This window comes from Selaginella moellendorffii, unplaced genomic scaffold, assembly GCF_000143415.4.
Source record: "Selaginella moellendorffii unplaced genomic scaffold, v1.0 SELMOscaffold_18, whole genome shotgun sequence".
In the NCBI taxonomy this organism is placed as follows: Eukaryota; Viridiplantae; Streptophyta; class Lycopodiopsida; order Selaginellales; family Selaginellaceae; genus Selaginella; species Selaginella moellendorffii.
The window spans coordinates 711,996-728,045 of record NW_003314279.1 but is presented as its reverse complement, the minus strand read 5'-3'; the positions used below and the strand labels follow the sequence as shown (position 1 = coordinate 728,045).

The following is a 16,050-nucleotide window of genomic DNA, read 5'->3' as shown; positions in this document are numbered from 1 at the left end:
GAAGATAAGTTCCTTATCACAAACAAATGGATGGAAAATGGTATCACTTCACATTGGTGTTCTTTGTTTTACATCTTGGAGCTAATAATTTTTGAAACTACAGCCGGGTCAGCCAGCGTACTTGTGTCGCCCTGCAGCAAAAACGAACGAAAGCTCATATGATCTACCTCAATGCATTGTTTACATACCAGGTCAGTTCTGTTCGAGGCGATTTTACGAAGAATGTTTCGCATGACTTTCCCACTTCGCGTCTTGGGGAGTCCCGGAACGAAATGTAGCACGTCCGGAACAGCAAATCCTCCAATCTACGGAGCAACGGAAGGACAAAATCGAAACTTTCATCACAGTAGACTAAGAAGTATACCTCTTTTCTGGCTAGAACTTTCAAGGCCTTGATCAGCTCGCCTCTGTCTGTATGCCCGTCCATCTGGATGATATAGGCGTAGATTCCCTCTCCCTTCACCTGCAACAAAAGCAATCTAATAATCAATTCTCGCTCGATCGCCGTGGCATCTCACCTCGTGTGGAAATCCCACCACAGCAACTTCAGCACATCCGGGATGAGAAGCCAGAGCAGCTTCCACCTCTGAGGTACTTATTCTGTGACCACTGATAGAAATCCAAAACAAAAAACATCACATACATATCTTCGCTTGTTCCCTGGAAAGCTCTGGCGTAGAATCCGATTACCTGACATTGATAACATCATCAACGCGTCCCGTGATAGTAATGTAGCCATTTTCATCACGCCGGCACCCGTCTCCGGTGTTGTAGTAACTCAGCCAGGTGCTAAAGTACGTCTCCTCGTATCTCTTGTGGTCACCGTAAATCGTCCGGGCGATTCCTGGCCACGGACGCCGTATACACAGGTAGCCCTCGCAAGGGCCCTTCAGCTCCTTGCCTTGTTGATCCAAAACTACTGGCTGCATCAAGGAAGAACAGAAACAAGAAACTTAGTATTTTAGCTCGAAGATCACACTACTCGAAGAACTTTACCTCCACTCCAAAGAAAGGAAGAGTTGCCGATCCTGGTTTCAAAGGCCACGCACCGGGTAGAGGCGTGAGCATAACTCCGCCTGTCTCCGTTTGCCACCATGTATCTAAGATCGGACATCTTCTATCGCCAACCACGTCGAAGTACCAGTTCCAAGCTTTTGGATTGATTGGCTCTCCGGCCGTGGCTAGCAGCCGAAGGGTGGACCGCGAGAATTTCTTGACATGCTGACACGAGACGCAAAGTCAGGAATCAATAATAGGTGAGATGCAAGTGCTTTACCTCTTTATCGTACGCCTGCAAGGATCGAATGAGCGTCGGTGCGGTATAGAATGCGGTGACTTTGTACTTGTCTACTATTTCCCAGCAGCGACCCGGATGAGGCCAGGCCGGGACCTTGAATCGCAGGAAAAAAAGAAAAAGTTTGAGAAAAAGTCTAAAAGAGAAAGCAAGGACTAAATACCCCTTCGTAGACTAGAGAGGTTGTACCATTCAGCAAGGGCCCATACACGACGTATGTGTGGCCCGTTATCCATCCACAGTCGGCAGTACACCTGCGAAGAAGTTCTTAGAGGAGTTGTCGCGCTGGTGGAACCATGACGAGAAAAATCACCAGAAAACATCTTCCTTGCGCGGAGCAAAGCAGTACTTGAAAGTCGTGGAAGCGTACACCATGTAGCCTCCAACAGTGTGAAGAACACCCTGGTTTTGTTTCGAGGCATTTAGAATGGTGTGAGAAAAGAAAAATCACACACTTTCTTACCTTTGGCTTTCCTGTAGAACCACTTGTGTAGAGCATAAACAATGGCTCCTCTGATTCCATCCATTCTACTTCTGCACTTGTGCTACACTCCCTCACCGCGTCCTGTTTGGATTTGAGGGAGAAGTTTTCTTAAAAAACGATGGTGGTTTTTTAGTACCTGCCACCAAATGTCTCGAGCTTGCCAAGCTACATTCTTGCGCGGTACTGCAGTCTCGTTATCATAGACTACGCACGTCTCTGTAGAACAGGACGTTTCGCTTTTGTAATCGAAAGAGAAAGGATCAACGTACCAACGGAGAATCCTGATCTTTGCGAGCACAGCTGCAAAGCTTCGTCCACTATTTCCTTGAGTAGGAGCATCTTGTCTCCTCTTCGAACCGCCGAGCAAGTTAGCACTACTTGCGACTGGCAGTCAAGGATTCGGCCTGAAAGCGCCTCGGCGGAGAATCCAGCAAAGACAACCTGAAGAAGGAGAAAGCAAGCATTTTTTTTACGATCTATTTGAAAAGACAAGGACAGAACAAACAAGAAAACCAAAACCTGTGACTTACGGAATGAATAGCACCAATGCGAGCACAGGCGAGCATCGCCACGGGAAGTTCCAAGATCATGGGCATATAAATGCAGACCCGGTCACCTTTCTTTACTCCTCGCGAGCGCAGCAAGTTTGCAACCTGGTAGAAAAAAATAAATCACTCGAGCAAGAGTGAACAAAAACACAAGTGCTTTTCGCGAACCTGACAAACGTATCTAAGCAATTCACTGTAAGTGATGCGGGCATTGAATCTGGGATCGTTTCCCTCCCACAAAACAGCGACCTGGTTTCCTCTTCCAGAGTCAACGTGTCGATCGATGGCGTTGAAGCAAACATTCGTATAGCCTCCTCGGAACCACTGCATTTCATCAGCACTAAGGCCACACAGAAACGAAAAGAGAAAAGAGTCACGCAATACCTCCACAAAGATGGGCCCTTTGCGTTTGTCGAAGTTGTAAGCACAGACGGGACGGTCAGCGTCCCATGGATTCTTCCAAAACAAACACTTTGCTTCTCCCCCCCAAAACCCGTCGGGATCTCCCAGGGATTGGGAGTAAAGTGATTCATACTACACAGATCGATCCACAGGCTTTTCAAGTTGTTCTTTGTGGCTCTCGGCAGCTTACCTGACTTCTTGATGAGACTGGAGCGTCCCGAAACAAATGCGGCGGCACGGAGACAAGATCGCTGCTATCTTCCTGCTTGGATGGAGAGGAAGAGCAGGGAGCTTGTCTCAGACTTCCACCCGACAGACCAACGTCGGGGAGGAATCCCGGCGAGAGCACCTGTAACCTGCGCAAAGCCGCGGCCTGTCTATCTTCCATTGAGACGAATGGAGCACAAAAACGAGGAATAACAAAAAAAAGACCTACCGGGGACTTTAGAAGCAGCTCCTGACTGACACTTGTGGGTCACAATTTGATTACTTCCGCCACGTATATATATAATAGCCAAGTATGTATCTCTAGCTGCTCTAGATAAGTTTCATTACATTATTGGTTTGATTCAGTTCCAATTGCACACACAGCTGAATTTACTCTGGGAGGTCTTCTACAAACGAGTGTGTATCCAGGGATTGGGGCCTTACATATAAATGATGGCTTACATATCTAAATTCCAAAACTGCAAGGTAAATTCCCCTACACTCACACCATCTTTATATTGAAGCTCTAAATACTTATTATGAGATCTGCCTTCAGCATGTTATTTTTACTACATACTCATAATTTGCTATTTATTTAAATTAATTATGTATTATAATTTTTAAATATGTTTATAACTCATAAACTTTCCTAAACACTTTTTAGTTTATTCTTTAAACTAATGGTAAAATTATATATTTTTTATGTAAACACAATCATGCACACTTTTTATAAAATGAATTTTATAACTTATGCTCTAACACTTTAAAGTATAAAAAAGTACAATTGAATTATAATCATTTACGATATGGTTACTATAAAAAATATTTAATTACACAAAAACAGTAGTTGCAAGATTTTTTACAGAGTTCACTAGAAAATATAATACAAAACCATAAAGTTTTTAGAACTCTTACTAAAATTTTATTTTGGCATATATTCAATGTGTCTATGTGTGTATTAAATATAAAATATATATTCAATATATATATATATTAGTATGGTTTATCTTTATGCTTAAAATATTTATTCAACTTCATATAAAATATTTTTTTAAAATAAATGAGATTTAAGAATTTAATTACAAAATAATAATATAATAATATAAGTAATATAACACACACACACACACAGATATATATATATATATATATATATATATATATATATATATATATATATATATATATATACATATATATATATATATATATATATATATATATATATGTGTGTGTGTGTGTGTGTGTGTGTGTGTGTATGTATAGTAGAGAGTAGAGAGAGAGTGAGAGAGAGAGAGAGAGAGAGAGAGAGAGAGAGAGAGAGAGAGAGAGAGAGATAGAGATACATATAGATATATATATACATATATATATATATATATATATATATATATATATATATATATATATATATACATATATATATATATATATATATATATATATATATATATATATATATATATATATATATATATACATATATATATATATATATATATATATATATATATATATATATATATATATATATATATATATATATATATATATATATATATATATATATATATATATATATATATATATATATATATATATATATATATGTATATATATGTATATATATATATATATATATACATATATATATATATATATATATATATATATATATATGTGAGTGCCTAGAATATGGAAAGGGGATACAGAAATGTGCATATCAATTAACCCAAAAACCCTATCTTATATACAGGAGCGAGTGGTCCGGATTGAAACCAATCCGACGGCTACCAAAATCCACTACGCTAATATTAGTATACGGCATCGTAGCTGTACACTTGGCCCTCACATCATCCCCTCCTCTCGGAATAATGGAAGGCCGTCAGGGTTCTCTTGTAGATGGGCCGGGATCTGGAGGAACGTCAGGAGGAGGCATCAGCGGATCTATAGACGGTATTAACTGCTCCTGATCCCTTTGTATGAAGCGTTTTAACCGCTGCACATGCACAATCTCCGGAGGATCGGCCTGCTGAACGTCATGCCGAACCTCATAAACTTGCGGTCCAACTTGCCGCAACACCCGATACGGTCCTTTCCACTGCGCAAGGAGCCCCTTAGATAAACCACGTACCATAAGATGGGGAAAACGGACTAACACCAAATCATCCACTTTGTACTCCGCAGGTGGACGATGATGGGAGTTGTAGCGCCGTTGTTGTCCCACTTGTACGCGGCCTAAGTGTTCGGCAGACTCTGCTCGGACAAGTGGAAGAATGCTTGTCAAATACTGATCCCATGACCTAGCATCAGGAGCTCGTGGCAATCGCGAAGGTAAACCCAGCTCTGTTGGTAATATTGGATCATGACCATATAGAAGTTTATATGGTGAAGCACCAACAGAACTCTGCACCCCTGTGACATAGGCATACCGAAGAGACGGCAAATAACCATCCCAATCCAAATGCTGAAAGTTCACATACTTCGCAATCATCCCTTTGAATGTCCGAACGAGCCATTCCACCAAACCGTCTGATTGTGGATGATAAGCACTCGTAAAAGTGTGGCGTATCCCCAACCGAGATGTCAAAACATGAAATACCTCAGCCATAAATGCAGGACCATTATCCGAAAGAATCCGCTCTGGACAAGAATGCTGGAACACCACTCGATTGAGGAGGAAGTATCCAACAGCAGTTGCAGAGGCGCTAGCAAGAGCACCAACTTCCACCCAACGAGTCAAGTAGTCAGAAGCAATAATAACATACTCATTGCCAGCAGTCGATCGTGGAAAAGGTCCCATAAGATCAAATGCCACCAACTCAAACGGACGGGAAACTGCAATTGACTCCAACCGTCCTTCCGCAGCACAAGGGGGAGTATTACGAGCTTGGCACCAAACGCAGCTACGCACATACCGGATAATATCACGTCGCATCTCCGGCCAATAGAAAGACCTGCGCAGCTTCTCGGTGACACGACGGTGTCCCATATGCCCACCTAGAACAGGAGAATCATGGTAGGCATGGAGAAACCGCGGAATAAACACCGAGGGCACCACCAACCGTAAATGATCATCAGGATCCGTCCCCACAAAATAAAGAAGGCCATCTTCAAGGCGATATTGAGAATGTAAATGCCGGAAAGGCAAGTCATCAGCAAGTGATGCAGGATTCTCAAACCCATCTCGAAGCCTTCGAATCCACGGCTCAATCTTTTGAGCCTCGCGAACCTCATCAAGAGAAGGTAGATCTTGCTCTGCGCCCTGTGGACACTGAACGTCAAGGACAGCAACCGCCGACGGCACAGAATCCTCATCTAGAAAATCCACAGACGCTGGAACAACAGGTTCGTCAGAAACATGAGAAGTGAGTGGAGAAGGAAGAGGCGCTCGAGAAAGGGCATCAGCATCAGCCATAGAACTCCCTGGGCGATGAACAACATCGAAATCATATATCTGAAGCTTCAAAGCCCATTGAGCCGTACGACCAACCAGGTTCTTCCGCTTCAATAATGAAGTAACAGCAGCATGGTCACCTTCAAGTAACGTCCGAGAACCATGTAGATATGCATGAAGTTTCTCGAAACCCCAGACTGCTGCTAAACACTCCTTCTCCGTCGTGGAGTAGTTCATCTCCGCTGGTTGTAATGTACGGCTTATGTATGCAATGGGATGGCGCTGACCAGGCACACTCGATCTCTCTTGCATCAACACACCTCCAAGACCAATGTCAGAAGCATCCACGCGCAAAATAAAAGGTCGAGTGTAGTCAGGATATGCCAAAACCGGAGGAGTCGTCAATAGCTCTTTGAGATCCACGAACGCCCGCTCACAATCCGGAGACCAGATGAAAGATGACGTTGATGACTTCAGCAACGCTCGCAATGGTGTAGTGCGATCGGAAAGATGATCCACAAAACGACCGAGATACTGCACCTTACCCAAAAAGCGCTGCACATCATTCACACATTTCGGAGTAGGGAACTTTAGAACAGCCACAAGTTTGTCAGGATCAACTTGCAAACCCTCACGAGAAATACGGTACCCAAGATAAGTTGTGTTCTTGGACCCAAACACGCACTTTGACCACTTCAGCTTTAAACCAACATCACGTAGCCGATCCAACACTTTACAAACATCACGAACGTGCTCCTCCCACGTCCCCTCCGAGTGGATCAAGACATCATCAATGAAGTCAGCAGTCACTTCCGGCATATCGCAAAGAACCTCGTCCATCATCCGCTGGAAAGTTGTGGGAGCATTGTTCAAACCAAACGGCATCACCAAGAACTCGTACAAACCAAATGGTGTACGAAAAGCAGTCTTAGGAATATCTTCTTCGGCCATCGGTACTTGCCAATACCCAGAAGCAAGATCTAGCTTGGTGAACCAACGACTTCGCCCCAGACGATCTAAGAGATCAGCAGTGTGAGGAAGAGGATACACATCTGGGATCGTCACTTCGTTTAACGGGCGATAGTCGATGCAGAAACGAATACTCCCATCAGGCTTCGTCACAAGATGAGGTTCACATGCCCAAGGACTCCGCGACTTCCGAATAACACCCTTCTCCAGCATTTCCTTGACGTTGGCTCGTAAAATCTTGATCTCCTTAGGTGACCGACGACGAACAGGAACCTTGATTGGACGAGCATCCCCGGTTGGAATCGGATGACGTGTGGCAATCTTGGCCCCAGACGATAGGTCAAATTCAAAGAGATCAGAATACTCCTTCATGAGCCGGTCAACTGCTGCAACACAAAGATCGTCGGAGGGATCGGAAAAGGGAAGAGCAGAACAAGATGGAAACACAGGAAGAAATAGTGGGGAAACAAAAGTAATGGAAGTAGAGGTAGAAGTAGAGGGATGAAGAGGTACGGAAGTGAGAGGAATGGATGAAACATAAGGAAGTATGAGACAAGGGGGAGAAGCCTCAAAGTCACACTTGGCATGATTGTGCTGCAACCAATCCATACCAAGAATGAGGTCAAAAGCTTGACTCGGCACCACCCGCAACGACTGCAACTCAAGCTCGGGATCGCCCACATGCATAACCAAGTTTGCCTCATCCCGTGCAGATGCATGTGTATGACCGTTGCCATAAAGAATGAAAATTGGTTTTGCCGCACGACGCAAGTGTAGACGACAACGTGTGGCAATAGGTCAAGCAATAGAAGATAAACTCGAACCTGTATCAACCAATACGGAGAGAATAATAGGAGACCTCTTGTTATAAAGACGAGCTTGGAAAGTAAACACTGGATGAACTGGTGCCGAGTGAACCCCTTGATGATACTCCCGAAAGAAAGATGAAGGGGTCACTGACTTATTCGCGCAAGGTCCCTCCGTTACTCGCATGACTCCTCGTTTCCCGGATGCATCTCGGTGTCCAAACCTTCCATTGCAGCAGCACCAACGGGACGTTGCTAACGCCAAGGTCTCCACCCAGGAAATGGAGGTCGCCAATCCGGAAAATGCAGACAACACCAATAAGTATGACTAACTTCATCACAAGCCCAGCAACAAACATCACGGCCACGACCACGTCCTCGCCGTTGAACTTGGACTCGAGCAGCAACAGCATCAACCTCCATTGGAACAGGACCATCACCCACAGGAAGTGGAGCTGAAGGACGTGCAGCGAGAAGTGGAAGAGGCGACATCTTATAACGTTGTGCCAAGTGAAGAGCATCGTCAAGGGTGGCAGGAGCAAGTGCATGTACAAGTCCGACAAGATCTTGACGAAGTGTTGGCCACAACATTCCTAGCTTGATCCGCTCCGACACATTTGGCTCCACAAGAAGCAAAAGACTTCGAAAACGAACACCAAATTGCATCATCGACTCAGATGGCCCTTGGTGAAGACGATGCAATTGTTTGAAAGCATCATCATAGTCATCGGCATGTCCGAAGGCGCGTTTGAAAACATCCGAAAGAACACTCCAATCCTCACGAGTGGTTGCTCCCAAACCATTGTACCACTGCAATGCCATCCCTTGGAGACACATGGGAAACTCACGCAAATGTCGAACATCATCCCAAGAATGATATGTGGCAATCACCGTAAAGTGATCAAACCAATGGTACACATCATCCCTAGGATTCCCACGAAAGAACTCCGGCCGAATGCAAGGATTGGCACCAAGAGTAGGACGAGTTGTACCATGTGCTATGAACACCACCATCAACTGAGTTTGGTTGTTCAATTGCAAACACATAGCATCAAGCAATTGTACCAATTGCTACTCCAAAGTTAAAGGAGGAGATTGCTGATCTGCCATAGAGACGAATGAAAAAGAAAGAGCAAAAGAAGAGAAACGACAAAAAGCTAGAAGGAAATGGTAGATCTAGACAATGCAAAAAGCTAGATCTAAACCAAAATCCTAAAAGGAAAGAACAAAAGAAAGGAAATGGAAAAAGCTAGATCTAAACAATGCAAAAGCTAGATCTAAATTGAAATCCCAAATCTAAGCACTCCCTAGGGACAATCAAAGGTGCCCCTCACCTCCACCAATGTGAGTGCATGGAATATGAAAAGGGAATACAGAAATGTGCATATCAATTAGCCTAAAAACCCTAGCTTATATACAAGAGCGAGTGGTCCAGATTGAAACTAATCCAACGGTTACGAAAATCCCACTACGCTAATATTAGTATACGGCATCGTAGCCGTACACTTGGCCCTCACATATATATATAAAATACAATTTGGTAATCATTCTTTAATAAAAAATTATTCTTAAATTCCTATGATGATGAGAAGTAAATGTATTAAAATTTTATACATATTTGAACACTTTTCATAAAGAATATCTATATTTTAAGTGTAAGAGAAAAAATGATCATATGCCAAAATGGAGTTTGGTAAGAGGTTTAATTTACATTTGATTAATGACTTCCATAATAAATTATTTATGTAACCATGTAATATTATATTTCTATATAATTAAATAACATGCTTATATTAAGTAAGATTTCAGTCTAACTCTACTTTACAGTGTTGGAGTATAAGTTATAAAAATTATTTAAAAAAATGTAATTTATAAACATAAAATCAATCTTATGTATATAAACCATTAAATGGTAGAATAAACTTGAATATACTAGGAAGTGTTTAGAAAAGTTCATGAATTATAAACATGGGGATCACAAAATATGTTTGAAATACTAAGTGCAATCAAACCTTCATGGTCACCCACCTCAAGTTGTGGTCATTGTGCACTGTTACCACCTCTGCATCCCTTGATCGATTGCCACCTCTCCCACACAAGGAAAAACTTCTTCACAAATCTAAACTAAGGCGATTCCAACCGTGCCTTCACCAATACAAACTTTCCATTTTGGCGCCACGTTGGCACACGGCAGCGCATGCTGGCGTGTGCCGGGCACGTGCCACATGGACATGACATATTCCCGGCTTTCCATCCGCTAATCTACGGAATCGTCCCGATGATATGAAGGATAAAGGCGGCTCGGGACCGCCACCTCGGTACCGTAGTGGCCACGTCGGACTATAGTTGAGAATCCCCGCCGTGGACCAAATATTTAAGACCTTTGCTTGTTAGTAATTTAGTAGCGCGCCCACACTTCCTCGATTTTTTCTTTCCCATCGCGTCGCGTCGCGCCATGGTCGACGAAGAAGACATGGCGCTCGCATCGCCAAACGGAGGACGAGCAGCAACAGCCAGATTGCCAATCGCCCTGGCGGTTCTTCTGCCCAGCGCCTACCGATTCGCGCAGCGCTTCGCTCCAGTCATCCCCTACGAAGTTCGTTACATGATCCACAACAAAGGGATCACCAATCAAGAGGTTGCTTTTAACGCTTAAAAAAAAAAAATCTCCCCTCTCGCTCGTCCCTGTCCGTCCCTTTCCTCGTAGTAAAGCTTTTGTTTTTTTTCCTTGTAGCTCCGAGAGAATCGATCGATCTTATAGCACTAGCACCCCTGTTTCTTGTGCAGATAAGCACCAGGATCCTGCCAGTGGGAGTGTATTCGCGATCTCTCTTCATCTTCCTCGCGGCTCCGGCCTGTTCCTTGTTCTCGTATCATGGCACTCTCATGCTTGGTGAGAATTTTCTTGTTTCCTGGTTGATTCTTACGCCTTCTTCCCGCCCCCCAGCTTCTCTAGCGGTCTTTGTGGAGTACTCGCTGCTGCTATGGGGAGATTCGATTCTTTGGCTACAGTTGATGCAGGTTTTGCTTCTGTTCCCAGGCAAAAACTTGGCGAGTGTATGTATTAATGCCTGCCCTGTGAATTTTGTGGCAGCTCTTTCGATCAATGGCTGCCGGCATCGAAGTTGTCTTCCCGGCATATCTGTTCTTGCTTGTGCCCGAGAACAAGTTCCAGATTATGGTGCGCTTTGCTCGACGTGAATGAAATTCTTTCTGCCGTCTCTAATGCCGTCTCAGTGAATCCAGACCAGCAGCACGGAAGCAGCGTCGAGTATCGCGCACTTTGGTGCTTCCGAGCTCGGTGAGAAAACCAAATTCGAGAAATCAAAAGACTTAACTGATTGTTCCAGGCCAAGCGTTGATTCACGAGGGGATCTCCATTGACGTGCTTCTCTACATATCCATGTCAATGGTGAGCGAAGTCTCTTAAAAATCAGAACTTTCATAAGTTTTACCATTGACCAGGTTGCTCTCTCCGTGTTGATTTGCCTCGTCCTGCCCAGAGACCCGCAGAGCTCTCAGTGCTCAGACTGCTCAGCAGCGCCCAGGAAATCCAAAAGGCCACCAATTCTCGAGCTACTATCGATCTGTCGCCTCAAGGTTTGATTCGAGCTACTTTCTCGAGAAGAAAAGCTTCCAATTCTCTCTGCTTGCTTGCGATCATCAGGGCCTTGCGACCGTCGTCAGGGAGACCTGGGAAAATCCATTCGTGCAACTTCTGTCAATTTGGTATGTACTGCTACTTGTTTGATCGTCACTATCATCTGAAAACCACCAAAACGTTAGAACTAAAAGATGTCTGATATTCTTTTTTTTCCTTACCAGGTGGGCTTTTGATGTCGCGGGATACGCCATGGCTTCCACATACATGCTCAACCTGTTTGAAGCGATCGACTCTACCTCCATCTACAGCGGTCACGTCATGGCGGCCACTGAGATCACAAACTTCATAGCCGCATTGTGCGCCATTCCACTTTCGGTGCTCGTTGCCAGGGACGCCGGCATTGCCTACTACACCGCTGGTTCCGTGCTGATTGGAGTTCTTCTCCTATCAATGCCGTATACCGCTACTCTTTGGGTCGCGTATCCTGGGTTCATTATCATCGTGGGGATTAACAGGATTCTCGTCTGCATCGTTCACGTCCAGTGCGCGAGATTTCTGGCGAACAAGGAGTACGTTCTTCTCTTCAGCCTCAACACGCTCGCTGGTCGCATTCTCCAATCTGTTTTCCAGTTTGTCATTGTAAGCCAAAAAAACTATTGTGTCTTTGGTTTTTTACTAACCTCGATTCTTTCCTTTCGAAGGTGATGGTTGCGCCAACAATTTTCACGCAATATTATATACTGGGCAGCTCTTTTCTGGCGATGGCTGCCGCTTTCTTCCTATTGTCCCTGTACAAAACGAGGAACCTCAAGGATTCAGCAGACCCGTACTATCAAACACTACCTGGGGAGGACGTTTTAGCTTGACTTTTAGTCTGTGTACAGGAATACTCGCAAGTTTTTGTACATGTAACACAAGAAGAGGCAGCAGTTAGTTGCAAGAATAATCTGTTCTAGCGTAGCGTTTGTAAGACCACAATCAGTATTTTCTATTTGGCCTTATTAAGTGATCAAAAAACGCGCGCAAACGGAGATCTGTGGACTCGTAATATCGAGTAGAGCTACCTGGAAATGACGCTTTTAAGCTTGTTTTTGTCACACACCACTGTACAGCTACCTCGCACAAACTGGAACATAAAGAGCAGGCACTTAGCAAGAAATCTGTCTAGTGTTTGCAAAAGAAAACTGCACCTCTTGAAAGCACGTCTATTTCTGCTACAGGCGCGATGTTCTCTTCCCCTCCGCGGACTTCCACAAGCTTGTTGCTGGACGCGCTCGGAGGACTGGTTGACGTCGCGCGGTTCTCCACTGGCTTGAACGGGGTTGACCGGCTGCTCGGGCTTGATCTCGCTGGTGACGTTGCTGAGGTTCTCAAGCACGCCAGCCTCCAGTTTGGATTATTTTCATGAAGTGGTAGCGATCTCACGAGAAGTGCATTTTCTGCCGCTCTGTCGATTGGAGCACCACCGAAGTCCTGTAACCTCCACCATTAGAATATGAGACATGAAAGCAGAGCGCATGTTTTCCTTACGCCGAGAGAAAACGAAAAGTCCGATGGAGAGATAACGTGGAGGCCGATCTTAGTCCGCAGATCTGCCAGGCTGGTGCTGCTGCTAACGCGGACACTGCAAATCGGTTTTCCAGCGGCCATCTTTGTCGACTCCCATTTGACGTAGACCTCTGTATCACTATTGTCGTTCGAAATCGTTGTGGCGGCATGTAGTGCCTCCGGAGTGCTAGGAAAATCAAGTACTGCTTTCAATGAATCTCTGTCGCGAGGACGGAATGGAGAAAGATGTCCATCCTGGATGTCCGAAGTAGTATCCCAAGATGGTGCGTCACCTCGTCGTGGACTCTTGGCAAGCTCTCTGTGATTGCCACAAAGTAGGAAAATGTTCTCGATTCGAGCCTTTCTGCTGGCAACCCTCTCATGCGAAGTGCAATGATCGATTGTTGACTTGGTACCGACCGGAGAGACGGCAACTGCTTCGATCCTCCCAACACTTACTTCTGCGCTTGAAATTTTACCTTTATCCTCAAACTGCAATTCGAACTTCTTCTCAAGGTTACTTGGACATAACGGTTGCGGCGTGTCTTCTCCTGTATCTCCACTCGAAGTCTCGACAGGTTTCAAAGCCTCTTCATCCGCCTCTTCAGGTATGATTGGTAGCCAACCTGTTTTGAAAAGCCCGATTTCGCTCCACGGAACCTCCACCTCGCTGTGGACTTTATCCAGAGCAAACAAGTTCCGGTTGACTCCATCTTTCGGTGTGTCATACTTGTCCGATTGATCTTCCTGGCCACGCTCATTGTCTGTTGATGCAGGTGTTTCCAATACGACAGAACTATCTCCTGCTCGATCATCCGCAGTGCTGCCGTTCGTGAAATCTCTTGACATGCAAATGCTGTTGGATAAATCCATATCCACTATGTCGTTGGACTCAGCCCATGCCTGACTCGATGCTTGAAGGAACTCTTGAACCTGAGACTCTGCTCGCTCAGCTCTCAAATGCAGCACTGCGATCTCCTGCCTTTGATCTTGGATTACCTTCTCCAGCTCAGCAAGTCGATACTGACCATTTTCAGGACAAATCTTGTGAACTTGAAGTTGCAGTTCAAGTTCCATTTCTCTTCTCAGTTCGTCTGCCTTCTCCTTCATCATACGTTCCATTTCACCTTGCAGTTCCGCAAATCTCTTCACCTTTTCTTCCTCCATCTTCTCGGTCCTTAGCGTCAGTACCTTCAAATCTTCCTCCCGCTGGATGAGTTTCTGAGCAATTTCTAAACGTTCCCTTTCCTTCTGATCATACTCCTGGCGCAACCTCTCAATGCACTCGTCCTTATGACGAAGGCGAGCCAGTAACACAGCTTCCATGCCGTCGGCAAATGTCGCTCTGTCCTTAGGTGGAGAAGAAGGAAGTCGAACGATGCACTTTGCTTTAGCTCCATACTCCAATGTGCAGATTGTCTTGTAGGCATCTCTGCTGTCTGGACTGGCGCACAAAATCATCAAAATCTTTGCCCCATCCTCTTCGAACGAATCCTGGATAAACCGTACTTGAGATCTATTCGGACTTTCATTTTGAGAAGTTACCTGAAGAAGCATTGTGAGTTTACTGTCCCGGTAAGGAATGTAAGGATCTCCGTTGGCAATGCACTCTACCACCCGTCTTAGTGCACCGTTTCCTTGATTTATCTTTCCAGTCTGAAAACTAAAGTTAACAACAGCTTTCAAATCTCCATAGTATTGGTACCTGTATTTTAGCTTCCGACCCAATGGATCCCGCTTGATCAGAATTCTCAGAGCCGGCCATATCCACCAAGATCAGCTTCCCACCCGCTCCAGAAACATTCAGGACAACCTGCTAGGACAAGTTAATCTATCAGAGGTCGCGCTAGTAATCAGATTACCATGCAGTGGCTCCGAGAACTTCGACTGTTACAGTTGGTGCTTTTCACAACTCGACGCTTCTCGACGTTGGCAATTTCGTTCACAAGCTTGGAGGGATCTTCACCAGAAATGAATGTCGCATTTTTCGCTTTTCCTCCTCGCACCTCGAGCCTTGCCTAGAAAAAATAAAGAAAGAAAAGAGTTAGAATGGTGCCTAGGTAGGACGAACTAACTTACCCGGCCTGGAATGGGCTTTAATGACTTTGGCCCCGGACTAGCCACGCAGTTACTGGCGAGAAGATCATACACCTCCTCGTTGTAGATCTCCAGAACATTGGCCGTGACATTCGTGCGATTGCCGTGCGGCACTGGAAGCTTGCTCTTCATGATCTGATGGAGAGCAAGGTATGCCACTCCAGCCTCCTTGGAAGATCCAAACATCGTGTGGCTCTTGCCCGCGCCAGTCGGCCCATACATCATCACCGTGCATCGCCCGCCGGCCCTCACGTCATCGACCCTGGCTTCCACATATTTCGCGTAGAACGCTCTCAAATTCTCCTCCTCGGCCACGGACACTCCATCCAGCACGAAATCCCTGTATCCCTGGTCGCATCGCAGCCGGACTGACTTGCCGCCCGCTAGAACACTCAGCGCCGACGATTGCTCGCCCTTGCCGTCGGGATGGCCGCGAATGCGCCCTACTACCTCTACCGGATGACTCCCCATCGCCTAATCTACTCCCAGAAACGCAAAATCGATCGATCAGGTACCTAGAACAGCGATCGATCGCATTAGCGCGCGCGTGGATCCCAATCTAGTGGCATAGGACTCCTCAAAACCCTCTTTTTCTTTTTTCTTGTTACACTTCAAACATCATATGGCCGTTAGAAAGATCCCGCCCGTCCAGAATATCGACGGCATGTAGCCGTGGAACGTTTCAGTCGCGGAT

General features: G+C 45.1%; 3 protein-coding genes and 1 long non-coding RNA gene across 5 annotated transcripts; 1 reads left to right on the top strand and 3 right to left on the bottom strand.

Moving 5' to 3' along the window:
- Nucleotides 1-29: 29 nt before the first annotated feature.
- On the bottom strand, nucleotides 30-3,157 carry LOC9640716 (acetyl-coenzyme A synthetase, chloroplastic/glyoxysomal). Its single transcript, XM_002971819.2, has 16 exons — nucleotides 2,919-3,157; nucleotides 2,711-2,860; nucleotides 2,495-2,650; nucleotides 2,309-2,431; nucleotides 2,048-2,219; nucleotides 1,915-1,994; nucleotides 1,758-1,859; nucleotides 1,608-1,696; nucleotides 1,458-1,548; nucleotides 1,277-1,390; nucleotides 997-1,221; nucleotides 691-923; nucleotides 519-609; nucleotides 365-463; nucleotides 189-305; nucleotides 30-131 (listed from the first exon to the last, which is right to left on the bottom strand). Exons 1-16 carry the CDS (start codon nucleotides 3,114-3,116, stop codon nucleotides 69-71), a joined length of 2,103 nt encoding a protein of 700 aa, XP_002971865.1. The 5' UTR covers nucleotides 3,117-3,157; the 3' UTR covers nucleotides 30-68.
- Nucleotides 3,158-10,263: 7,106 nt separating this feature from the next.
- Nucleotides 10,264-12,702, top strand: LOC9640453 (folate transporter 1). The gene is made up of 10 exons (XM_002972026.2): nucleotides 10,264-10,745; nucleotides 10,895-11,000; nucleotides 11,055-11,128; nucleotides 11,202-11,288; nucleotides 11,354-11,408; nucleotides 11,458-11,519; nucleotides 11,573-11,707; nucleotides 11,775-11,836; nucleotides 11,933-12,350; nucleotides 12,413-12,702. Exons 1-10 carry the CDS (start codon nucleotides 10,563-10,565, stop codon nucleotides 12,575-12,577), a joined length of 1,347 nt encoding a protein of 448 aa, XP_002972072.1. The 5' UTR covers nucleotides 10,264-10,562; the 3' UTR covers nucleotides 12,578-12,702.
- LOC112346999 lies at nucleotides 11,302-11,674 on the bottom strand. The gene is made up of 2 exons (XR_002992634.1): nucleotides 11,563-11,674; nucleotides 11,302-11,500 (listed from the first exon to the last, which is right to left on the bottom strand). It is a non-coding gene; the product is annotated as an uncharacterized LOC112346999 (long non-coding RNA).
- On the bottom strand, nucleotides 12,675-15,905 carry LOC9640452 (kinesin-like protein KIN-10A). 2 transcript variants are annotated; one of them, XM_024677072.1, is made up of 7 exons: nucleotides 15,339-15,905; nucleotides 15,122-15,277; nucleotides 14,965-15,072; nucleotides 14,805-14,915; nucleotides 13,242-14,753; nucleotides 12,902-13,184; nucleotides 12,675-12,837 (listed from the first exon to the last, which is right to left on the bottom strand). In XM_024677072.1, the coding sequence occupies exons 1-7, from the start codon at nucleotides 15,825-15,827 to the stop codon at nucleotides 12,824-12,826; spliced, it is 2,673 nt and encodes an 890-aa protein (XP_024532840.1). In that variant the 5' UTR covers nucleotides 15,828-15,905; the 3' UTR covers nucleotides 12,675-12,823. The 2 variants fall into 2 exon arrangements, with proteins under 2 accessions (XP_024532840.1, XP_002971864.1); XM_002971818.2 differs by having other exon boundaries at nucleotides 12,681-13,184.
- Nucleotides 15,906-16,050: the final 145 nt, after the last annotated feature.

Coding starts and splice junctions, on each gene's coding strand:
- LOC9640716 (XM_002971819.2), bottom strand. CDS start 3,116: ATGGAAGATAGACAGGCCGCGGCTTTGCGCAGGTTACAGGTGCTCTCG. Junction 1,995..2,047: donor AAGATCAGGATTCTCCGTTG/GTACGTTGATCC, acceptor CCTGTTCTACAG/AGACGTGCGTAGTCTATGAT. Junction 610..690: donor GATGATGTTATCAATGTCAG/GTAATCGGATTC, acceptor GATTTCTATCAG/TGGTCACAGAATAAGTACCT.
- LOC9640453 (XM_002972026.2), top strand. CDS start 10,563: ATGGTCGACGAAGAAGACATGGCGCTCGCATCGCCAAACGGAGGACGA. Junction 11,129..11,201: donor TTTGGCTACAGTTGATGCAG/GTTTTGCTTCTG, acceptor ATTTTGTGGCAG/CTCTTTCGATCAATGGCTGC. Junction 11,708..11,774: donor TATCGATCTGTCGCCTCAAG/GTTTGATTCGAG, acceptor TGCGATCATCAG/GGCCTTGCGACCGTCGTCAG.
- LOC9640452 (XM_002971818.2), bottom strand. CDS start 15,827: ATGGGGAGTCATCCGGTAGAGGTAGTAGGGCGCATTCGCGGCCATCCC. Junction 15,278..15,338: donor TAAAGCCCATTCCAGGCCGG/GTAAGTTAGTTC, acceptor TATTTTTTCTAG/GCAAGGCTCGAGGTGCGAGG. Junction 14,916..14,964: donor GGTCGGAAGCTAAAATACAG/GTACCAATACTA, acceptor TTTAGTTTTCAG/ACTGGAAAGATAAATCAAGG.